Below are 26,095 nucleotides of genomic sequence, written 5' to 3'. Positions count from 1 at the left end.
GCCTCATTACATTTTCTTTCAAATCATTTTCTGTTTGCTACTTTTTAACGTTTTCTGTACATGAATCCCTAAATCACCCTGTTCTTCCAAAGCTCCTAGCTTATCATGTAGTAAAATACTCTGGTCTCTAAATTCAAAGTGGATGACCTCAAGCTGAACTCTATCTGCTAGTTTTTGCTTCACCTATCAATATCTCTTTGCAATTTTCTGCTCCTATTTGCACTGCTTACAATGCCTGCTAATTTACTAATAATCTGCTAATAATCAAAGCAAACTTTGATATAGGGCTCTCAATCCTTTAAGACATTGATAAATATAATGAAAAGATGAGTCACAGTACAGATTCCTGCCAATTGGAGGATACATCCAATAACCCTACTCTGCTGCCTGTTTGCCAAGTAAATCCCCACCCATGTCAATAGGTTACCCCCAATTTCACAATGTTCAATTTTGATTAATCGCAATCTTCTCCGGAGAGAAAAACGTTTGATATCACTTTAATTATTGTGGATCATATTCTTATATAAAAAAAAGGTCCTCTACTGTTAGCCAAGTTACCTCAGCTATAAGGCCATTAGCCCATGCATTTATAGTGTACTGAGGTTAAAGTACCACTGTGTCACTGAATTTAAAAAATTACATAGCCTAGGAAAATCCATTACAATATTTGCATTCAATGCTTTGAGGCAAGATAATGGTGCATTAGAATATAGATGCAGTTTCTCTCATGAAAGGGATGATAAATTGAACAAAAATGTATTTAATAGCCTTTACCTCAAAAGAAGCAGCATTAAGCAACACGCCTATGGGGTACACTGAATTTAATGTTGCATACACTTCAATGGGACAAAAGCAAAATATTCCATATCTCAAAAATTTACTTAAGATGTCCAAGAACTAATAAAGGTTAATGATCAAGTACTTATTGTATGAAAGATAAATGAATCATTTATGTACCATTTATACTAATGTTATCATAGAATGTTTCAGCACAAGAGACCACTCAGCCTTTTTGTGTCCATGCCAATTGTTGAAGAGCAACTCAGCTTGTTTCCACTTCTCTGCCCTTTCCCTGCAGTTCTTCAGGTAATTGTCCATTTCCACTGTGATAAAATTTTCTGGAGAATTTATTCATTGTGAACCACTTCACTATCACCATTAACATTTAACGGTACAGTCTAGTTATGTCGATATATTCACAACCACCTTTAAATACCCGTCCAAACTATTAGAACTAAAAACAGCCTCTTTTTAATAATAATTCTCTTGATAATGCAATAGTCGTATTCTCTAATCTTAACCTTTGTATACATACTTATGATTGATCGATTTAACTTGGGTTAGGATGGATAGAAGGGGAATCGAACAGTAGGGAAAGACCAACTGCGACATATGTGCCTGCAAATGTGCCCTGATCTCTGAAAAGCTGGGCTGGCCAGCATGATTCCTGAGATGCATGAATTTGCATCTATCAGGAGCATAGGTCCCACCTGATGGGCATTGCCAGGGCTAGTGGGAAACACTGGTTTTCGTGGTGGCATGGGAACTTGGTGCCGATTTGCGTGAGACATGGTCGTAGTTTTTTTTTACACAGTTTCCAAAGTGAACAGTATTTCCTTTTGGTATCATCTTCATCTGAAGTAAACAACTGAAGCAAGGTGATGCACTGAGGCAAGAAATACATTAGGTTCTTTCCTTTCATCTGGATTACAGGAACAGGCGAAAAACTTAAATCATGCTGAAGGGAATGAAAGGTCATCTGATACCTTCAATCTCCACACTTAAATCAAAAATGATGCAGTAGAACAAATGGAAATGAGCTGTTATATGGTTTAATATTAAGGTAGGCTTGGAGCTCTTCAGTGCTACAAAGCTGTATATAATCAGATCAATGACAGTGCTTCACAAAAGCATGTAAATTACTCTATATTGTTGCACACAACTGGATAGAGAAAAGAGGCAACCATTGTCTCAGCTAAAGTAATATAGTAAAGTACATTACTATAAAATCTTAGTAAAATTCCTGGATAGCAAGTGTCTTTAAATTGTTGTGCATAGAATAAAAATTCTACACGAGTGTAAATCAAATTAATTTATTGCAAAATAATTGAACAAATTCTGAAGCCAAAAGCTAATACTGTGCAAAAATTGAAGATTTTTGCAAATTAATTATTAAACTAAAATAATATGATTTTGTGGAAATGTAGAATCTGCACTGCTGAAAGAACAACTGCCAGTGATAGGATAGAACAGAGTGTATAATAGGAAAATAAGTCTTCATGTAAAGAAACAGGACATGAAAGAAAATCTCTGAAAACCTTGCGTTTCGATGCTTCCGGCATGCTTTCAAATCCTTAAAAAGAGTAGCAACCGATTACTTTCCTCACTCTTGTTCCAATTTAAAAAGTGATCAATTTATTTGTATACAGCAATTGAAAGAAACAAGTAGAATGATGTCTATGTTTAGATTTTTTTCTATTAGAGAGTCCCTGTGATGCCTCAATGGTGAAATGTGCCACGCAATAATTAGGATTGGATTGACCTAGATTTGACCCTGCATCTGGGCTGATTGTGGAGTTATACAACTGGCCTCAAAAGCTCCAACGGTAGGAACAAAAGTAAATTCAATGAACACTCCCACCCCTCTCAGTCCAGATGTCACTGCTAGAGTGAGTGACTATGTGGATAATAGGAGAAAACAGGATACACTCAGCTTCTTCAGTCCAGTAGCCTGTTGTTCACCACCTAGATTTTTAAGAATGATAATCAGGACATTAACCCATCTGGTTCACTAATGTCCTTTTGGAAGGCAATTTGCCATCCTTACTGGGTCTGGTCTACATGTGACTCCAGAGCCACAGCATTGTGGTTGACTCTTAAGTGCCCTTGGGCAACTAGGAATGGGCAATAAATGCTGGACAGTCAGTTATGCCCATGTCCCACAAATGATTAAACACTGAGTGTTGCCCAGGGCTGATAGAATCAAATGTCAGCACCTTCAGGGATAAAAAGGAAAGCTGTATTTTTTAATTCTAATGTGGTGTTTATACACTATTGTTATTAACTTCAAGGAGATGAGCATAGGTTCCATCAGCAAAGAGTGGCAGGCCATTCTTTGTAAAATTAAGTGCAAAGGAATCCATGCAAAAAAAATTGTCATAAAGGATAATAAGGGGAAAGAGTTATTTTTGTATACATCAGAGCTTAAAGAATATTAAAAAGTTAGTTTTTGTAAAAAGTATTTACAGTTCACAATGTCTGATCACAGGATTCCACATGTAGAGACTTCTGTCTTACAGCAATAAGATTAGAAAGAGACACATCCAAAAATTACACATCAGTGTATTTTTGTAGAACACTGTCAGAAAAGGCAACACAGTATCGTATTTGTTAAAATAAGTTTAAAAGGATAATCCTACACTACACTTAACTGGAATTTTTATTGCCTAGAATCATGTTATCTTAGTTTGCAGACTCCTGAAAAATGAAAATAATGTCCATCACAATCTTTATAAGTGTGTTTTCCTGCAATTATTGAGGCCCATAGCTTACTTAGAATTTGTTATTTTTATAAGTTTTCTTAGAAGCACAAAGATCTGTCCTCAAATAGAACTTAAGAGTGATCAAAACAAAACTTGGAACATAAAGGTGCAGCAATTAATTGCAATTTAAATACCATCTCCATAACTAAGAAATGAGAGCGCACGTAAGATTTTCACATTCGCTTAACTCACTTAGGGGTCTCACAAGCTAAAGAGCCAACAGTTGAGACTTAGCAAAGATGATTCTCTCCCCATCTGGGACAGAGGCATCCCACTTACTCTAGTCTCCACTTGGAGAGTTAAGGTGAATACTGCTTTAATAATTGGTGGGTATCCTACTTAAAATATTTTACTATAATACTTCAAACTTAAAGGTGGGACCTCTACAAGAAGTACAATTATATTTTCTCTTTTTTGCCTTGAGCCTATTTAACATTGCTATTGGCTGTGTACCGGAATTTAAATTGCATAATCAGTTGTTGATAAACTCATATTTTAGAAATTATATTGTCTCATCTAGCTTTCTATGCTGCTAACTCAAGAATCTAACTCCATATTTTCTGGTGGGAAGTACATTACTGAGGAGCAACCTGGACCCAAATAATACCCAGGATATCATAATCTGTCTTCAACTTGTTAGAAAGGCTACCCAGAAAACTGTAACACTCTCAGGCGACTCCTTTTGTTTGAGGAGAGATGGATCAGTTCTGTAGACCCTTTACCGTCTTTAAGATCTGAATTTCTCAACCTAAAGCTGAAAGGAATTATCTGAGAGGTATTCCTCATCCAGAATTGTCTAAGATTTTATGCCACCACACACAAGTGGGTGATGAATGAATGTGTTTATTTGACCACTGTAGGATTTATCTTTACAACTGCAGAAAGGTAGAAAAGGTTAACAAAATATTATACCGTAATAAAGCACAGATGAAAACATATTGCCGCACTCTGGCGCTGGGTAATGATATTGAACAATTGAAGAAAATGGTCTGAGAATACTCTGGTAGCTTCAACCCAAACTAACCTCAATTAACAAAGTTTAAAAAAGAAAATTCCTTATGAAGCAAAATGACAGAGTAATTGGAACATTGATTCACATTCATAAACAAAAACAAACTTTATTGTATGTCAAAAACTAAAAAAAAAGCACTATTAACTTTATAATGTAACATAAAAAGATTTATATTATAAATTTTGTTCTACTTTTTATTTTTACCCCAAGAATTCCCTTGTCTTATGAAATCTCAAGGTTCATTCACTTTTCATGGGACACTTTAAAGGTAATCATGTCTCTGGATTTTATTCAAATTTTTCTTCAGTGCTCCAACTATTCTTTAAGCTGCTAGATTTTATTGGGGTCCTTTCAATAGCGTTTGGTTAAGTGACCCTTCAATTTCTTTCCGGACCTCATGATTCTGGATTTTCCCAGCTCCAGCACAGACTTCTTTGCAATTCCTGGGCAGTTGCTTAAAATATCAGGAAATACCTTGGGTTGCTAAAGCTTGTTGCTATGATTTCAAACTGCAACCATGCTGAATATTTCCAGAATCTCAAGCTGCAACAAGATTAAATGCCTTTTATTGAGAGGATTCCTAGAGAATTTTTTCTTCAGATTCCAGCTAAACAAATCTTCTCGTCATCTTTTCTCTTTCCATCTTCGTATTATACCAAATATCCAACTCCCACTTGCAGGCTGCATAATGGATGCTAGATCCAGCATTTATTCCACTGTAGGTGTAGGAAGAGGGGGCTGCTGGGAGGAGGAAGGGGGGTGAGGAGCGGAGGAAGGAAAGTGGGGAGAGGAGGAAGGAGGGTGGGGAGCGGAGGCCTCAGCCTCTTAATCTGCATAACAGGTTTGAGGTTCTTGCTTCCAGTCTGGAAGAGGATAAGGCAGGTGAGGTTGGTGAGCAAACTGCACACGGTACAGTGACGCAACAGGACATAGGCAAAGAGAAGGGGAAAAGGAACGTAGTAGTGATTGGGGATAGTGGGGTGAAGGGTATTGACACTGTCCTTTGTCACAATGACAAAGTGCACAGAAGGGTGTGTTGTCTGCCTGGTGCTTGGGTCCGGGATGTCACAGCTGGGCTGCAGAGGAACCTGGAGTGGGAGGGTGAGAATCCGGTTGTTGTGGTACATGTGGGTGCCGGCGACGTAAGCAAAATGCGGACTGAGGATCTGGGGAGGGAGTATGAAAAGCTGGGAATGGAATTAAAAAGTAGAACCGACAAGGTGGTCATCTCTGGGCTACTGCCTGAACCGAGTGCAGACGGGCATAAGGTTGACAAGATTAAGGAAGTGAATGGGTGGCTCAGGGATTGGTGTGGGAGGAATGGGTTTGAATTTATGGGGCATTGGCACCAGTATTGGGGTAGGTGGGACCTGTTCGGGCAGGATGGGGTTGGTCTGAACCGTGCTGGGACCAGAGTGCTGGCGAATCGAGTAAAGAGGACTGTAGGCAGGGCTTTAAACTAATTGGGGGGGGGGAGGGTGCGAGGGTAGGTGACGTTACGAGGTCTAAAGTTAAGGATAGAGTACAGGTAAGGGAAGAGGCCGAGGATGTCCCAATAATAGAGGGAGTAGGGGGCGTGAGTGTGGTTGGTGGCGTTACGGCAAATAGGGTCCAGGTGAAGACTGGGATGAAAGCACTTTATCTGAATGCACGAAGCATTCGGAATAAAGTGGATGAGCTGGTGGCGCAGATCGACACAAATGGATACGATCTGGTGGCCATTACAGAGACGTGGCTGCAAGGTGACAGGGACTGGGAGATGAATGTACAGGGCTATCAAGTGTTTAGGAAGGATAGGCAGGAGGGAAAAGGGGGGGGGGCGTAGCTCTGCTGATTAAGGATAGCATCAAGGTGGTAGCAAGGGATGATATTGGAGCCAAGCAGCAGAACGTGGAATCGTTGTGGGTGGAGATTAGGAACAGCAAAGGCAGGAAGACGCTGGTGGGTGTCGTCTATAGGCCCCCAAATAATGATCTGGAGGTGGGGTGGGCTGTTAACGCGCAAATAAGTGCGGCGTGCAGGAATGGGACGGCCATAGTTATAGGGGATTTCAATCTGCATATTGATTGGTTGACCCATGTTGGACGCGGTGGGCTCGAGGAGGAGTTCTTGGAATGCTGCCGGGATAGTTTCCTCGAACAGTGTGTGTTGGAGCCGACGAGGGAGCGAGCTATCTTGGATTTGGTATTATGTAATGAGGTGGGTAGAATTAGGGACCTTGCGGTGAAGGATCCTCTTGGGGAGAGTGATCATTGTATGGTGGAGTTTCTGGTGCAGATGGAGGAGGAGAAAGTGGGTTCCCGGACACGCGTACTTTGTTTGAATAGAGGGGAGTACGGTAGGATGAGAGAAGAATTGGCGAATGTTGACTGGGGTAGCACGTTGGAGGGAGGGTCTGCTGAGGAGCAGTGGAGGATCTTTAAGGAGATCTTTCTTGGTGCTCAGCGGAAATTTATTCCGATGGTCAAAAAGGACCGTAGGAGGAGAGGTAATAAGCCGTGGATAACGAAGGAGGTGAAGGAAAGTGTTAAATTAAAAGCGGAGGAATTTAGAGTAGCTAAGAGTAGTGGGCGAGAAGAGGATTGGGAGAGGTTTAAATGTCAACAAAGATTGACAAAGAAGTTGATAAAGAAGGGTAGGAGAAACTATGAAGCTGGGCTAGCGCTTAATATAAAAAAGGATAGCAAGAGTTTTTATAAATATATAAAAAGGAAGAGGCTGGCTAGGGTGAACGTTGGTCCTTTAGAGGATGAGAACGGTGACCTAGTGGTAGGGGATGGGGATATGGCTAAGGTATTGAATAACTTTTTTGTTTCTGTCTTCACGGAGGAGGGCGTGAATAATTTGCCGGGTGTTAGTGATGGAAAGGTGGTAGGACTGGAGGGTCTTAATGACATTACTGTTACTAGAGAGGCGGTGCTCGACAGACTGGAGGGGCTGATTGTGGACAAGTCCCCAGGACCGGATGGAATGCATCCGAGGGTTCTGAAAGAAATGGCGGAGGTGATGGTGGATGCCTTGGTGGTTATTTTCCAGACGTCGCTGGATTCCGGGGAAGTGCCAGAGGATTGGAAAACGGCTAATGTTACGCCGTTGTTTAAGAAGGGTGCCAGGCAAAAGGCGGGGAATTATAGGCCGGTTAGTTTAACGTCTGTGGTAGGTAAAATGTTAGAATCCGTCATTAAGGAGGAAATTGCGAGGCATCTTGAAGGCAATTGCTTGATAGAGCAGACGCAGCACGGTTTCATTAAAGGGAAGTCGTGTCTGACAAATTTACTGGAGTTCTATGAGGATGTGTCTAGGGCGGTGGATAGAGGAGAGCCGGTGGATGTGGTCTTTCTGGATTTTCAGAAGGCGTTTGACAAAGTACCTCACAAGAGGTTATTGCAGAAGGTCGAGGGACATGCAGTTGGGGGTAGGGTGTTAGCGTGGATAGAAGATTGGTTGTCAAATAGGAGGCAGAGAGTGGGGGGTCAACGGGTGCTATTCGGATTGGCGGATGGTGACTAGTGGAGTGCCCCAGGGGTCGGTGCTGGGGCCTCAGCTTTTTACCATTTATATAGATGATCTGGAGGAGGGAACCGAGTGTAGGGTGTCGAAATTTGCTGATGACACCAAGATTGGGGGAACGACAAATTGTGCGGAGGGTGTGGAGAGTCTGCAGAAGGATCTAGATAGGCTGGGCAAATGGGCCAGGAAATGGCAAATGGAATTTAATTTTGGCAAGTGTGAGATGGTCCAATTTGGTAGGAATAATGGTAGGAAGGACTATTACTTACGTGGCGAAAAACTGCAGCAGGCGACGGTGCACAGGGACCTCAGGGTCCTTGTGCATGAGTCGCAAAAACCCAGCTTGCAGCATGTGGTCAGGAAGGCGAATGGGATGCTGGCCTTCATAGCGAGGGGGATTGAATATAAAAGTAGGGAGGTCTTGCTGCAGCTGTATAGGGCATTGGTGAGGCCGCAGCTGGAGTACTGTGTGCAGTTTTGGGCGCCGCACCTGCGCAAAGGTATTTTGGCCTTGGAGGGAGTGCAGAGGAGGTTTACTAGGCTGATACCGGAGTTGAGGGGGTTGAGCTATGAGGAGAGGCTGAATAAACTAGGCTTGTACTCGTTAGAGTTTAGAAGAATGAGGGGAGATCTCATTGAGACGTGTAAGATGATGAACGGGATGGATAGGATAGAGGTGGAGAGACTCTTCCCGCTCAAAAAAGACAGTAGGACTAGGGGGCACAGCCTCAAGATAAAGGGGGGGGCGGTTTAGAACGGAGTTGAGGAGGAACTTCTTCACTCAAAGGGTGGTGAATCTCTGGAATTCTCTGCCCGTTGAAGTGGTGGAGGCTGCCTCGCTAAATATTTTTAAGATGTGGGTTGATGGGTTTTTGATAAGAGAGGGGATTAAGGGTTATGGGGAGAGGGCGGGAAAGTGGAACTGAGCCACGACAGATCAGCCATGATCTTGTTGAATGGCGGGGCAGGCTCGAAGGGCTAGATGGCCTACTCCTGCTCCCATTTCTTATGTTCTGATGTCTAGGTCTGGCTTTATCTAGGAGCTACAAGCTATGCTAAACTCAAATCTGTAACAGTTTCTTAGCTGCTTCTTTCAAATCAGTCTCCCTGGATAGCTCTGCCCGAATTCAGAGACAATTCAAAAGAAAGAAACGCATTAAGCTCCACACACCTCCAATGCAATGAAACATACAGCCTGATCGCTGTAAATCGGTGGAAATGTAAATGAACTACTTTTTAATTCCAAAGTTTTCCTTAAGTTTGAGAAACCATGAGAATAATGTATCCTTTACTGGAATAACTACAGATGTCATATTCCTAGTTCTTTGGCTAAGTAAACTCACTTGTTTATGATCTTACCTTACCATATGTTAAACTCATAATATGGCTGTGTAATAAACTCCTGGCTTGTTTGCATTGCATTGCATTTATTTCTGGGTTGTTTTCATCTGTTTCTAATCCAGAAACCCACATTTTCCAATTAAAGCTTTAATTTTTAAAATGAAAAGACATATTCTAAAACTTATGAATTACAAACTTGGTATTCATAATAGTAATTATTTCTGATGGTAATCCAATTACTGAAAAAGTAGATTGTTCCCAAAATAAAACTTTAACAAATGACTCTGATATTTGGACCCAACAAATTATTTAGAGGGCATAATTAACAGTATGCCAAATTCAAATAACATTTTTTTAAATTTAAAAATATTCACAGAGGATTGCAGAGAACCAATTCCATTCATTAAATTTTCGAAATTAAGAAGCCAGAAAATATTTTCAGGGGCTGTTAAATATTTGGCCATTGATTTTCAAGAATCTTTAGACCATAGTTTTCTGAGCATACTCTTACAAAAGCTATTTGGTTTAGATTAATTTTACTATACTCTTCCCACAAAATTAAGTGAGATCCTACCTGGTGACGTTGCATCTGGTGTCAATCAAATCATTTTCCACATCCAGGAGGCCGTGAGGCAATCTACATTCCATAGATGTCAGCCTCTTCAGACGTAAAAGACCAATGCAGAACTTAGCTCCCATCTCTTCTAGTTCTCTTGTCCCTATCTGTTGGCCCTTTAGAATAAAATGCATGGAATAAATATATAGCTTAGCAGATACATTGCTGCTCGTGTGGTGCTGATCATTCTCTAATTTAATAATTTATTGATACTGGATGTCTCTTTAGTGTAATGAGAAATGGCATTCCAAGCAAGGGTCAGGATGACCTAACACTCCACCTTGGAAGAACCTGGTAAGATTGCACTACTGCGCTGCCAGACAAGTGATGTGGGAATAAGAGATGGTTCTGTTGGATTCTGAAGCTCCTCTTTTATTCAAAGTGACATGAAACAGTTGTTTGGGGGAGTAGGAATTCCTGCAGTGAGATAGGAAAATGTTTAAATATTTGAGCAAGTGAGATTCACCTGATGAAGGAACACGCTCCTGAAAGCTCGTGATTCCAAATAAACCTGTTGGACTTAAACCTGAGAGACTTCTTATTGTGCTCTCCTGGTACTGTAAGAAGTCTCACAGGATAAAGTCCAACAGGTTTATTTGGTAGCGCAAGTTTTGGAGCACACCTCCAAGCACACCTTCAAGTGAACGGACAGCACTCTGAAAACTCATGCTACCAGATAAACCTGTTGGACTTTAACCTGGTTTTGTGAAACTTCTTACTGTGCCTACCCCGGTCCATTGCTGGCATCTCCATATCATGGCTACTCCTGACACTGGCATTCTTGTGATTGTCCTGATGAACGCAAGAGTTTGATAAAATGTCTTTTTTCAGCAATATTCTAGTTCTGTACTTCCAAATTACTATTTGTACTGCACAGTATCCATTATCCTGGTTTCTCGAATATAAGCTGGCTTTCAAGTAAGGGAAATTGTACACACTGATGGAGTTTGGGGGCTGTTTTAAACAAAATTAATAGTCTTTTCTATCACAGAAGCAACATTTATTTCCCATCCAGTTAATTCTTTCTTATGCTTTTCTTTTAAGAATCACATTGTCAATGAATGGTTCTTCACAGTACCAGAAAAAAGTTAAATACGCTTAAAAGATAAAGACAGATAGAACATATAACAGTACAGCACCAAAACAGGCCCGTCGGCACACAATGTTGCGCTGAACACGTAGCGAAACTGAACTAATATTTTCTGCCTGTCCTTGGTCCATATCCCTCTATTTTTGCATATTCTTGTGCTTATCTATAGAAGATGATTTATTTACAAAGCCTTTGAAACTCTCACTTCATTTTCTTCACTATGAAAGCTAAATGGATGAAATTCATAATGAGAACCTGTGATGTGCATTTAAGATGGTTTGAATTTAAAATGTTGCAATCATAAGCGTAGGTAAACTAGGATCCACCCTGGGTTGTAGAAAGAGTTAAATGATATACAGGAAATGTATAGCAGGCAGTAAAGGCGGCAAATGATATTTTTACAGTTTATTCATTAATCATAAGTAAGGCTTACATTAACACTGCAATAAAGTTACTGTGAAATTCCCCTAGTCGCCACATTCTGACGCCTGTTCAGGTGAAGGCACCTAACCTGCACATCTTTCAGACTGAAGGAGGAAACCGGAATACCTGGAGGAAACCCATGCAAACACAGGGAGAACGTGCAAACTCCACACAGACACTGACCCAAGCCAGGAATCCAGGTCCCTGGTGCTGTGAGGCAGCAGTGCTAACCACTGTGCCACCATGCCACCCTTGGGCTTCTTAGCAAGAGGATTTGAATGTAGGAATAGAGATAGGGATATTTTGCTGCAATTGTATAGGTTGTTGGTGAGGCCACACGGAGTATTGTATGCAGTTTTGGTGTCCTTACCTGGGGAAGGATGTCCTTGCTATAGAGGGAGAGCAGCAAAGATTTACCACACTGATTCCTGGGATGGCAAGTCTGTCATATGAGGAGAGGTTAAGTCGATTAGGATTATATTCACTGGAATTTCGAAGAGTGAGAGGGAGTTTCATAGAAACTCAAAATTCTAACAGGGTTAAACTGGGTAGAAAGAATGTTCCCAGTGGTCAGAGAATCCAGAACTAAGGGTCATAGTTTGAGGAATGAGGGATAAACCTTTTAGGACTGAGGTGAGGAGAAATTTCTTCACTCAGAGTGGTGAATGTATGGAATTCACTACCATAGAAAGTAGTTGAGGCCAAAACATTTTCTGGTTTCAGGAAGAAATTAGATATAGCTCATGGGGTTAAAGGGATCAACGGATATAGGAAGCAGGGGGCATTAAGATATTGGGGCAGCACGGTGGCATAGCATTGCTGCCTCTCAGCTTTAAGGACTGGGGTTTGATTCTGGCTTGGGTCACTGCCTGTGTGGGGTTTGCATGTTCTCCTCATGTCTGGGTGTTCCAGTTTCCTCCCACAATCCAAAAATGTGTCAGTTAGATGCATTCGCCATGCTAAATTGCCCCTTACTGTCCCAGGACGTGTAGGTTAGAGGAACTAGCGGAGTAAATATGCGGGGTTACGAGATAGGGTTTAGGTGGGATTGTTGTTGGTGCAGACTCGATGGGTCAAGTGGCCTTCTTCTGCATGGTAGGGATTCTATGACTCTAATCTGTGATATTGAATTCGATGCTATTCGGATTGGCGGATGGTGACTAGTGGAGTGCCCCAGGGGTCGGTGCTGGGGCCTCAGCTTTTTACCATTTAATATAGATGATCTGGAGGAGGGAACCGAGTGCAGGGTGTCGAAATTTGCTGATGACACCAAGATTGGGGGAACGGCAAATTGTGCGGAGGGTGTGGAGAGTCTGCAGAAGGATCTAGATAGGCTGGGCGAATAGGCCAGGAAATGGCAAATGGAATTTAATGTTGGCAAGTGTGAAGTGGTCCACTTTGGTAGGAATAATGGTAGGAAGGACTATTACTTACGTGGCGAAAAACTGCAGCAGGCGACGGTGCAGAGGGACCTCGGGGTCCTTGTGCATGAGTCGCAAAAACCCAGCTTGCAGGTGCAGCAGGTGGTCAGGAAGGTGAATGGGATGCTGGCCTTCATAGCGAGGGGGATTGAATATAAAAGTAGGGAGGTCTTGCTGCAGCTGTATAGGGCATTGGTGAGGCCGCAGCTGGAGTACTGTGTGCAGTTTTGGGCGCCGCACCTGCGCAAAGATATTTTGGCCTTGGAGGGAGTGCAGAGGAGGTTTACTAGGCTGATACCAGACTTGAGGGGGTTGAGCTATGAGGAGAGGCTGAATAAACTAGGCTTGTACTCGTTAGAGTTTAGAAGAATGAGGGGAGATCTCATTGAGACGTATAAGATGATGAATGGGATGGATAGGATAGAGGTGGAGAGACTCTTCCCACTCAAAAAAGACAGTAGGACTAGGGGGCACAGCCTCAAGATAAAGGGGGGCGCGGTTTAGAACGGAGTTGAGGAGGAACTTCTTCACTCAAAGGGTGGTGAGTCTCTGGAATTCTCTGCCCGTTGAAGTGGTGGAGGCTGCCTCGCTAAATATTTTTAAGACGCGGGTTGATGGGTTTTTGATAAGAGAGGGGATTAAGGGTTATGGGGAGAGGGCGGGAAAGTGGAACTGAGCCACGACAAATCAGCCATGATCTTATTGAATGGCGGGGCAGGCTCGAAGGGCTAGATGGCCTACTCCTGCTCCTATTTCTTATGTTCTTATGATCAAGTGAATGGCAGAGCAGGCTCAAAGGGCTGAATGGTTTACCCCTACCTTCTAGTTTCTAAAACATTAGCCTGGAAGCTACCTAGACCAAACAGGAGGCTTCTCTCCCCAGAGAACATGAATGAACCTATTGGATTTTTACAAAAATCTGACAGCTTCTGATTAACAGAATTAAAATTCTCAAACCATTGTGGTTATACTTGAACTCATTTTGTGGATTACTAGTCGAGTGACTGACACTACATTACCTTTGTGGTATACCTTTTGATATGAATTTTTAGCTAAGCTACCTATAGCATACTTCAACCGGAGTTCTATTAAGAATTCTCTGTTTCCAAAACTTTCATCAAGAGGAAAGCACTTGTTTAGAGGATTAGGCCAAAGTTTTGTTATTATATTGACAGGTTTGTGGAAAAATATTAATTAGAATTTTGTGGTCAAATTCACACCAAAGCCATCAGTGTTCATTATTAATCAGGAGTGAATCGGATAGCAGATTCCAGTATTCACATTATGTGAGGAAATCAGGAAATTTGTGTTTGTGCTGCTCTCCAGAAGCTTTGTTATATCACTATCTCAGAAAGAGAACCAATGTTCACATACATGGTCGGACAGCAATTTGCAGCGTATATGATATAGGTAGCCACTACACATACCAGAAGATATCAGGGCTTGGCCATGTTATTTGAAGTAAATTTTTATTACAATAGCCTTAAATATGACTGAAACATTCTGACACTGAAAATCTAGTTACGTTGTAGTTTAAGAAAATGAAATTAAAAATTATTTTGTTTTTCAACCTTTACCCCCCTCTACTTTTATTAAATTTCTATGCATGTTATAAACCTTCTGGTTTAGATTCTGTGAGCAGCAGCACGGTGGTTAGTACTGCTGCCTCACTGTGCCAAGGACCCAGCACAAATCATTGTCTGTGTGGAGTTTGCACTTTCTCCTCGTGTCTGCATTGGTTTCCTCCGGGTGTTCTGGTTTCCTCCCATAATCAAAGAAGCGCAGGTTATGTTGATTGGCCATGCTAAATTGACACCAGTGTTGGGGGATTAGCAAGGTAAGTGTGTGGAGTTACAGGAATAGGGCCTGGGTGATTGGTACAGACTCGATGGGCCGAATGGCCTCCTTCTGTACTGTAGGGATTTTATGATTCTAGATTTGGGTTTCAGTCCCAACGCTGGTATGAATTCCAGGGCAGGAACCCGGAGATGCATGCGGCAAAAGCTTTACATAATATGTTATAGTAATTTTTAAAATGATACCTAATTATTAATCACTTCTGAAGAGAATTTGGCTTTGTCATAAAATCTGGCTTTCTTCTCAAAAAAAAAACAATGTTTCTGGGTGGCAATGCTCAGATGTTTAGTTTGTTCAGTCCAACCATGTAGTTTTGTGCAGAAGTGTGCCAACTAAGTCACTTCGTTTAAAGATTCTGAAAAATGGATTTGATCAATATAAATATCTACTATGAAAACTTAACACAGTTACAAGCCAATTCTTTTACTCGCAACAAAGTTGAATGATATTCTATTCTGAACTAACTGGGCCAAGAATATTACATTTTGCCACCCAACAAGTCTGTGCTGGACTAGCAATGTGGAAGTCTGTTGTGAAGTAATGCACTACAACACATAATATTATAAGCTTTGTTTCAGCTAACAAGGGTGTTCGGAAAAGCCTGAATCATAACACCCAAAATAAGGACAGGACATGAGGGAACTGTAGCATAATGGTAATGTTACTGGACCAATAATCCAGATATCTGGACCAATGGGCAGAAAAATGGTCCAGTAGCGGGATACCCAAGGCCATAAAGTGCTGTGGACAGAAGAGATAAGGCTGAGTGGGACATCTGCCTCTCACTGGGGCAGAAGTCCTGCCCTTTGGAAATGTCAGCCAATCCAACTGGCCTGCAGCTCCATCAGTCCCAGTGATGGCATCAGTGGCTGCTGCCTAGACTGCAGATAAGAAAGATTATGGATCCCCAGAGCAAGATATCCTGGGGCTAATTGGGTTTCGTTAGGGATGGGGCGGGAAGGTTTGATTTATGGAAAGGACTGGGCAGGAAGGAAGATTTGACCGAAAGGGGCTCATCATGCAATCAAGAAAGGGCAGCCCCCAAGATGCTACCCCCCTCCCCCAGTTCCTTCCCACCCTTCAAACATTTACGTTTTAAAAAAGACCAGGCTTCATGCTACCACTCTGCTACCCACACCGAAGTTTTATGATGTGATAATGTATTATCAGGGCAAATGGCTTGATAAGAAGCCTAACTGACCCTTAATTATTAGGTTAAATATGGTGGGCAGGCTGTCAATTTTGACACATGGAGCTGAGCTTGCGGATGAAAGGTGATGGCGGCCACCCTATTTTACATGCCACCTCCTCCATCCCCATAGAAAACATGCTCGATAGAATAGGTAAAATTCTGCTCATGATCTGGAGTCGTGGCTTCAGTCCAGCCATGGTAATCAGGGAAATTAAAGTCAGTTAGCAAATAAAGTCAAGAGTTTAAGAAGACATGGCATAATCTTTGTTCAATGTAGTGGCGGGTGTGGAGTTGTGTAGGTATAAAGATTTTCACTGCCAGGGTGCCCCCCACCTCCCCAAACAACCTTCTCTGCTATAAGATTTGGGGCAAGATTCTCTGGTCGCACTCACGTGCAAACTGGAGATTTCTGCCCAACTCCAATGGACTTTTATATGGTCTGACCCCACCTCTAGATTTCCAGTGGTGTGCGGGATGGGAGAATTCCAGCCCTGATGTTCCCTGTAATCCTTGACTCCCTTGTAGATCAAAAACGGCCCAACTCAGCCTTGGATATATTCAATGACCCAGCCTCCATTCTTCTTGGGTTTAGTGAATTCCAAGGTTTAGCAAGCTATTGAGAAAAGCAATTTCTCCTCACCTCCATTTTGAATGGGAGAACCCTTATTCTAAAAGTATGCCCATTACTATTAGATCCTGCCCCCCCCACCGAGGTGAAACATTATCTCACATCTATTCTGTCAAACCCTCTGAGGATTTTATATATTTCAACAAGATCACCTTTCATTCTTCTAAACTCCACTGAGTACAGGCCAAATCTGCTCAGCCTTTCCTGCTAAAGCAGTGCCTTCATCCAAGGAATTTTGCTAGTAAACCTTCTCTGAACTGCCTCCAATGCAAGTATATCATTTCTTAAATAAGGAAATCAAATCCATATGTAGTATTCTAGGAGTGACCTCACCAATGCCCTGTACAGTTATAGAAAGGTTTCCCTACCTCTATACTTAGATGGGACATTAAATGCGATAAAGATGCAACAAAGATGGGACATTAAATTTCTAATTACTTGCTGCACCTGTATGCTAACTTTTTGTGATTCATATACGAGAACACCAAGATCCCTCCGTAACATAGCATTATATAACGTGTCTCTATTTTAACAATGTTTTGCATTTTGATTCTTTGTATCAAACAGGATAATCTCACATTTTCCCACATTATGTTCCATCTGCCAAATTTTATCCATTCAACATCCTATCTATATCCCTTTGCAGACTCTTTGCATCCTCCTCAACTTGCTTTCCCACCTATCTCTGTATGGTACAATGCACTCTGTCCATTCGTTCATCTTAATATTGACTGCCACATAGTTAAGGCCCTAGCACTGATCTCTGTAATGCACAACTAGTTGGAGACTGCCAAACGGAAATGATCATCTCAACTTTTTTTTTCCCTTTGCTTAGCCAAACTTCTCTGCAGTACCATGGGTTCTTTTCTTATGAAGTAAGCTTTTATCTTTAAATTCCTCTATATTCCCTGCTTATTACACCCTCAAAGAATTATAATAAATAAACTGTGGTGTAACTCTCAAAAAACATGTTGACTCTAATTGAAATATGATTTTCTAAATGGCATGCTGCTACTTTCTTAATAACTGATTCCAGTATTTCCCCAGCAACAGATATCAGGCTAATTAGTGTGGTTTGCTGCAATCTGCGTCCTTCCTTTCTTGAAAAAGGGCCTAACATCAATGGTTTTCCAATCCACTGGGATTGTTCCAAGGAATTTTGGAAGATTCCAACAATACATCAATACATCCACTATCACTGTAGCCATTTACTTTAAGGCCCTAGAATGCAGACCCTCATATCCAAGGGACTTGTCAACTTTTAATCCCTTTAGTTTTTCTAGCACGTTTCTCTTGCGATTGTTTTAAGTGCCCTTTAGCTCTTTGATTTTGTTCTATTTTTGGAATACTTTCAGTGTATTCGACTATGAAGACAGACACTAATTTTTTTGTTCAATGTCTTGGACATTTCCTTGCTTCCCATTAGTAATTTCTCTGTCTTACCCTCTCAGAGACCAATTGTTACATTAGCTATTTTCATTATTATATACTTGAGGAAGTTCTTCCCAGAAATGTTACAGTGCAAAAGGCCCACGGGTGGTGGCACTAGACTTGTTTTTAAATTTTTTGCTAAATTCTACATATACATATTCTCATATTCTAATATCTCTTTTTTGTCATTCTTCATTGGTTTCTAAATGTTTCCCCAACTTCTAGCTGACCACCAATCTTTACAGAATTTGATACTTACAATTTGATATCATTCCTAACTCACTTAATGTCTGCCACGGTTTATCTACCATCTCGTCTTTAAACCCATTTTCTCAGTCCAGTTTAATCAATTCTGTCATAGATTTGTAATTACCTTTATCTAACTTTAAGTTTATGACATTGATTTCAGGTCCATGTTTTTCATTCTCCAACTGAATGTAAAATTCTGTCATATCATGACCACCTTACTATGAGATAATTAATTAATCTTGTCTCCTTACATGTTATAAGATTCTCTGGTTGGTTCCACAGTGCGCTTTTATAAGAAATTGTGCCAAATCCACACATTGAACTCATCAGCAAGGCTACCTTTGTCAACTTGATTTGTCCAACTTATACGAAGATTGAAATTATTCATGACTATTGCAGTACCTTACAAGACCACTTAATATTTACTGTTTGGGGGAGGGTCATAAAGTCTCCCTCCCAGTGCTTTATTTCTCTTGCTATTTCTTAGCTGCTCCCAAATTGATTCTATATGTTGGTATTCTGAACCAAAATAATTGCTCCATAACGTACTGATTTATCCTTTATTGACAGAACCACCCACCTACTTTTTCTTTCTTCCTATTCTTTTGAAATGTCAAATACCCTTGAATATTCAATTCCCAGCCTTTATCACCTTGCAGCAGAATGTCTGCAATGGCTATCAGATCATATCCATTTATACCCAGCTCTTGCCTTGAAATGTTGGCTCTATTATATTCTCTCTGCACAGATGCTGTTAGACTGGCTAAAAATTTTCAGCATTTTCTGTTTTTTGTTTCAGATTCCAGCATCTGCAGTATTTTGCTTTTAACCCATTAAGTTCTACTTGTATCATCAATTCATCTATCTTGTTACGAATGCTGCATGCAGATATTTCCACATTTAAAAGAAATGAAAGCCTAGCAGAAACTACTTTTCCAGTTTATTTCACCTGATAGGTTACAAGCAACTTTAACCATGTATAACTGTTTCATTTACTGATTATGATTTTACATTAAATGGCTGGTGAAAGAGGGTGAAGAATAAGGAGGAAAAATATAAAGAATCTCTGGTAACCACCTTCTGATCAAAATTTCTGATAGCTTTTGAAGTAACTTGAATAAGCAAAACAATAAACAAGCATTTTGTGAATTATTACTTCTCAACAAAATACAGATTTTCATAAGTTCAGATACAGAATACAAATAAGGAAAAGTAATCTAACAGTCAAAGAAAAACACATCTTTTCTGATTTGAAAACGTCTCAGGATTATTTAAACACACATAGACACAACTAATTAAGAGTAATCAATTTCCAGGTTGTTTAGTGAAAAATCATTCCTAAAGGGTTGGGGGGTGGGTGGGTGGTTGTGTGTGTGCACGTGGAAATCAATATAAAAACCCTAGATTCTAAGAGCACCTTCATGTAATGGTATGTATTGTCTTATCTGACTTTCAATGTACCGCACAACATTAGAGGTTTCAGGGTCATTTTGAACTTTGTCACCCAAGTAGGAATCTGGTGGATTGTGCAAAACCACGATTGGGAGGAAAATTGGACTGCTTCTTCAAAGGCTGGATAATCAGGCTGCAAGCTTCAAAGTGACCCCACCTGATTTTAGTTTCAAGGAGTGAAACTTAATTAAGCTCTTATTTACCTTGTACTTGCCCTGATCACAACCACAGTATGTGCTTTCCATGGTATAGCTCCTCGTCACGCCAATCTCACGCCACACAACAACACGGGCTGTCGATTCCTTGGACTTCTCCACCACAAAACTACAGCTGCTCATGCAGAATGCTGGTGCAATTTGATTCAGTATCTTTGGCAAAGTCTAAATAATCAAAACACAAGAAAATATAGCATAAAATTTAGCTACATAATACTTACTTTAGTCTGCTGAAGATACCCTTCTGCCACATCCTGCTGCTGTTAAAAAAAACTCTATAATAAGTAGTTAACTGTGCACTTAGGTAGAATTAGCAAGTTGAATAGCAGATGTGTAAGCAGTTTCTATCAACCCTGCTATCGAAGGATGTTGACCAGAGGAAAACTAATGAGGATATTCTGCATTATGCTCCCATGTTTCACTATTGAGAACGGATGACTGCAGTTCGTATGTGCCTCCTGTGTCTGTGTGCTTTTCCTCCGGATGCTCTGGTTTCCTCCCACACTCCAAAGATGTACAGGGTGGGTAGATTGGCCATGCTAAATTGCCCTTTGGTATCGGGGGATTAGCAGGGTAAATACATGGGGTTACAGGAATAGGGCTTGGGTGGGATTGTTGTTGTTGTAGGCTTGTTGGGCTGAATGGCCTCCTCCTGTATTACAGGGATTCTATGACTGCTCCATCCTGGAAGCAGGGCTGTTGTCATTGCTGGGTGAAAATGGCTTTAGGAAGCTCTGGAAACAGAAAAGGAAAATCAAACATATGATCGTAAAAATTTGTCAGAAATACTATCTGGGGTTTCAGAATGTCCAAATCTGTAATGTTTTATTTTCACATAATTTATCTCCATCAGCTTTATAGTGCAGAAAGGCCAGACCAACTAAACATCAAGGAACACATTCAAATTCCAACGCAGCAATAATACTTCAATACTAATGAGAAACTTTATATGGTTATAACTTTTGACCTAATTGTACAATTTGCAATAATGGCTTGCCATGCTATTAATAAAACAAACTATATGGAATTTATATTTTGCAATGTGTTTTTAAAGTTGAAAAAATTTTCAATTGAACAATAAACATTTATAATTAGTTTGGTGAAAGCATTTTTTCTTTTCCTTTGAGGCAAAGTTGACCATGCCATCATTTGAAGTGCTTGGTTGGGTTCTGGTGAGCAGACAGACGATTGTAAAGGCTGATCAGTGGCCAAAGGTTCTATTGCAAACAGAATACAGTGTATAACTGAGTTCTGGACTCAGATTCCTCTCCTTGTGTTTTCTCTGTGATTCTGATTTGCACTTGCTTTTGAAGGATTTGGGCATGACAGGTGCAGTAATCCTGGGCAAGCTTCTCCCAGGACTCAAGGTCGACATAAAATCTCCCAAGTGAAACCCTCAATATCCTTGTAGCGCTTCCTTTGAACTTTGAACATTGTATTTGAAATAGACAAGCACTTCCAGACAGCAGCTGTGTGATAGTCTTGATCCAGACTCTACAGAATCCATCCAGCTAGTTTACACTGTACATGTGCACTAGTTTATAAACTGTAATTTGTCATTTCTGGTTGCTGGAGGTCCATGCAGGCTCAGGAAACATCATTGGCCTTGACTGAATATTCATACAAGTAGAAAGTCCCAAAATAAAATCTGCAGGCAAGTTACCCACATTACAGGTGGCACAGTGGTTAGGACCCAGGGACGCAGGTTCAATTCCCAGCTTGGGTCACTGTTCGTGCAGAGTTTGCACGTTGTCCCTGTATCTGCATTGGTTTTGTTCCTGAGTCTAAAAGACATGCTGATTAGGCACATTGGCCAGGCTAAATTCTCTCTCAGTGTACCCGAATAGAAATCTTTTAATTAAGTGAAAAAATGAAACATTCATTCCTTCTACCACCAATGCATAGTGGCAACAGTGTGTACCATCTACAAGATGCGCTGCAACAAGGCACCTTCAATCACATCTTCCAAACCCATGATTTCTATATCTGAAAGAACAAGGGCATCTGATACCATGAGAACACCATCTCCAAGCCACACATCATCATGACTGGAATTATATTACCATTCCTTCACTGTTGCTGGGTCGAAATCCCTTCTAAACAGCACTGTGGGTATAGCAACACTACAAGACTTCAGTAGTTCATGGCAGTGGATCATCACCAGCTTTTCAAGTGAAATTAGGGAAGGACATTAAACGCTAGTTTAGCCAGTGATGCCTGTGTAAGAATAAATAAATAAATTGCTCCACCAGAGGAATGTTAGCTGTGGCTCAGTTGGTAGCACATTCACCTCTGGTTCACAAGGTTCTGGTTTCAAATTCCACTCCAGAGCTCGAGCAGGAAAATCAAGGCCGACACTCCAGTGCAGTATTGAGGGAGCATTGCACTATTGGAGATGCTGTCTTTGATGAGGCGTTAAACTAATGTAAGATATTCCATGGCATTATTTCGAAGAAGGGCAGGGGAGTTATCCCTGGTGTCCTGGCCAGTATTTATTCCTCAACCAACATCACAAAAAACATTCTCTGGTCATCATTGCATTGCTATTTATGGGAGTTTTCTCCGTGCAATTGGCTATACCATTTCATTCATTATAACACCGACTACACTTCATAAGGAAATACATTGACTGTAAAGTGCTTTGAGGCATCCAGCAGTCATGAAGAGAGCTATATAAATGCAAATCTTTCTTTGGTCACTGGCAGCTGTGTCTGCAGTTGTTCAAGCACGAAACCCTGGAATTCCCTCCCGAACCCACTTCATCTCTTTTTCACCTGCTGTCAGATGCTCTTTAAATCTACCATCTTTGACCAAGTTTTGAGTCACCAGGCCTAATATTTCCTCATGTGACAAGAGTGTCAAATTTTGTTTAATAATGCTCCTCTAAAGCATTTTGGGGCTTTTACTACATTAAATGTGCTATATAAATGCAAGTTGTTGCTCAGTAAGCATGAACTGGTCTTCAAATTGAGAGCACATGCTGTCCAATTATTTACATACACCTGTTTAGGTATGGAATTGGAAGTCATTATTAATTTTGCAGCAATTATATTTGCCATTTGTTTATAATGCAGGTAATTTCATGGCTGCCAATGGTCTGTTACTTCGTGTTCTACATTCTGGTATGAGAAATTCAATCAATAATAAAATTAAGAAAACAAATCCCACGATGTCAGTATTTTGTTTTAAGCTCACTGGAAACAGAACTTGCATTTGTGTATATAAAACAGATGATGGGCTGGATTTAATGCAGCTCATTGCAGCAGGAAACATGGCGACTGAGCCCACTTAATCATAGGAGACACTCTGGCCGGCATATCTGCCCAAGGTTCATACAATCCCGCCCAAGGCCAACGGAGAACGCCGTTCTCATGGCCTCTGCGCTCCCGGAATCGGGACAGGTGGCCCGGTAAAATTCCGGCCTGCGTGTCAGCCTACCAATGGTCACAAAATCTTCCGCAGATTAAATAGGAGGGTGAAATGGGCTTATCTGGGATTCTCAGTCATTGGCAGTGGCATATGATTGAGGGTCATTACTGAGCTAACTGATATGATTTTGCAATTCAGTGATGACTCAGGGATTAAATGGAGGACACTCGGTTTTCTCAGATCCTTGGAAGATCACCTCTCACCACTCTATGCCCCACTAAGATACCTAGCCTCAGATTGGGATGGGGTTGCTCTTGCCTCCGATTCCCCTATGCCCCCACAATATTGCAATCCCCATCCCACCTTCACACCTTTGGTCTGGGATGCCACCATGATCATGCCTCAAAGGTAATTCCAGTGCCACCAGTTGTGACTGCAGCTGCTCCTGCTACCAAGGTAGCATGAGGTGCTGCCAGCTCTCAGGAGGTGGGACTGTCACCATGAGGCACATCAATCACGGGGAAGGCTCGATGGTGGCTAAAAGACATTTGATTACATTGGGCCTCCCCCATGAAATTGACAGCAGTTCACCACTGTTTTTCCAGCCAGTGGGTGAGATTTCCATCAGCCTAACAGAATCCTGTCCTATGTGGAAGAGCATGATTTCCCAGAGATAGCAGCAGGTTTGTCTTGAACAGACACAACGTTCACAGTGCCTACTTGCTCACTTACTCTGATTAGAAGCATTCCAGCTCTCGGACAACCTATGTACAAGATCTTAACAACGTAGAAGTTATCCAAACACAACTGATTCATGTACTGCCATAACATACGTTAAGCTTACTGTGCCATCTACTGATTCCCAAGGGTCATAACCATACTTAAAGCAACACAAGTAGCTGCCAGTGCAATTGCTCTCTGTGTCTTGAGATGTTGAAGGACTGATGATTGATAGATACAAATGATGATAACGAAACAGTACATGTGTAGAATTACAAAAAGAAACACAAAAATGGATCGTATTAAAGTAGAATAATAGAACTAAGTGGCTCTTTTCTTTTGGACAGAAAATAGGAAATAGTCGTCATTTATTAAAGAAAACTTTTACTCTGACTACAGTACTACTATTGCCAATAGATACAATTACTTGTCACTGAAAATTGAGGAATGTATCATTTATATTGTATGGAGCGCAATACTCACCCTGTATCCAAGATCTTCCTGAAGGTCACAAGAGGAAGCACTAACATCGGTCTGCCACACTGTCTCCTTTATGCTGCATCCATACATGAAGACATTTTTCTTGCGTGAATGACCATGATAATCACAAAAAACCTGCAGAAACAATGTTGGAAACTAAATGGAATGATAGAAAGTTTGTAAGTAACTTGTTTTTAATTTCCTCTATTTATAATAGAAATCTTTTGGTCTGCAGGCACTCCTTATACCACCACTGGACAATGTTTTCCATTACAAATTTAGGATGGAAATGTCCACTGTGAATTCATTACACTGTAATTACACAATTTAATATCTGGTAGCAGTTAGCCAAATTTTCCAACTGCAGTTTAGATGCCACTTTGCTTCTTCTGAAAATTACTTCTCCTGAATGATACATTCGTTGCACATTTTGGCTTTGATTTCTTATAATAATTCATTTCTTCATTACAAGTGCTACATAAATAAATCTATTTCCCCCTCAAAAGTCCACACAGTGCATTGTTCTTGCCATTTGCAGCACTAGAATCGATCAGTTTCTCCAGTGATTTCTAAAGTCTGTAACAACATAAAATCATAACAGCCCAAGTGAAACAGTGTGGCCCTACCTATTGGCTCAAATGCACCATGAAATGGGCTTCCTCTGTCTCAACCTGACCAAAGATTTTCCAGTCATTTTCATTAGAGGTCACTTTGGTCCATCCTAAGGGGCATTCTCAATATTGGTATCTTTGCCACCAAACAAAGATTTTTCTTGGATCTGTAGTAGTTTATTTATTAGTGTCACAAATAGGTTTACATTAATACTGCAATGAAATTACTGTAAAAAAAATCCCCTAGTCACCACACTGTTTGGGTACACTGTGGGAGAATTTAGCATGGCCGATGCACCTAATCAGTACACCTTTTGGACTGTGGGAGAAAACCGAGCATCTGGAGGAGACCCACGCAGACACAGGGAGAATGTGCAAACTCCACCCAGATAGTGGATCAAGCAGGTAATCAAACCCAGGTCCGTGGTGCTGTGAGGCAGCAGTGCCAAACACTGTGCCACCATGCTGAATGTCTCCCTGGAATCCTCCTGATCAAACATTCATATTTTTAAAATGTTACGTATATGTAGCATGTGTTACAAATATGTTACATATATATGTTACATTGGTGTCAGAGCTGGTAGGAGGCTGCCACTAGAATATTTGCTTGTTGGCCAATTACTCCCCCAGAAACGCGACAGTCACTTTAAATTTAATCATTTGTATCAATGTTACAAGGTTGCAAAAGGTCAATTTCCACTCTTCGGGTTATCCTCTCATACAATCAGAAGTAGCAAGTTCAGTGGTGATTGCAGTGCTCACAACTATTTAAGATTCCTGAGCTACTAAGGCAGATCATGCTAGCATGCAGCAAGACCTGGGCAACATTCAACTTGGGTACTTGCACCACACAAGTGCTGGGCAATGACTAACTGCAAGAAGTGAATCTAATCTTCCCTTTTTGATATTCATTGGCATTTCCATTGCCAAATCAAC

At 41.0% G+C, this 26,095-nt stretch overlaps 1 protein-coding gene across 7 annotated transcripts in view; it reads right to left on the bottom strand.

Annotated features, from left to right (window-relative positions):
* The window catches only part of agtpbp1 (ATP/GTP binding carboxypeptidase 1), a 240,091-nt gene that overhangs the window by 36,045 nt on the left and 177,951 nt on the right, over positions 1–26,095 (bottom strand). For all 7 annotated transcript variants that reach the window (XM_080188828.1, XM_080188827.1, XM_080188829.1 and 4 more), the window contains 3 exons: positions 24,552–24,683; positions 19,968–20,144; positions 9,980–10,137 (listed from right to left, as the gene is read on the bottom strand). In XM_080188828.1, the coding sequence (XP_080044954.1) occupies positions 9,980–10,137; positions 19,968–20,144; positions 24,552–24,683 (467 nt within the window). The remainder of the gene's footprint in view (positions 1–9,979; positions 10,138–19,967; positions 20,145–24,551; positions 24,684–26,095) is intronic.

The sequence above is a fragment of the Carcharhinus amblyrhynchos genome, chromosome 5 (assembly GCF_965287045.1).
Source record: "Carcharhinus amblyrhynchos chromosome 5, sCarAmb.v2.hapA, whole genome shotgun sequence".
NCBI lineage: Eukaryota > Metazoa > Chordata > Chondrichthyes > Carcharhiniformes > Carcharhinidae > Carcharhinus > Carcharhinus amblyrhynchos.
The sequence above is the reverse complement of the archived record's forward strand: the minus strand, read 5'-3'. Positions and strand labels throughout refer to the sequence as shown.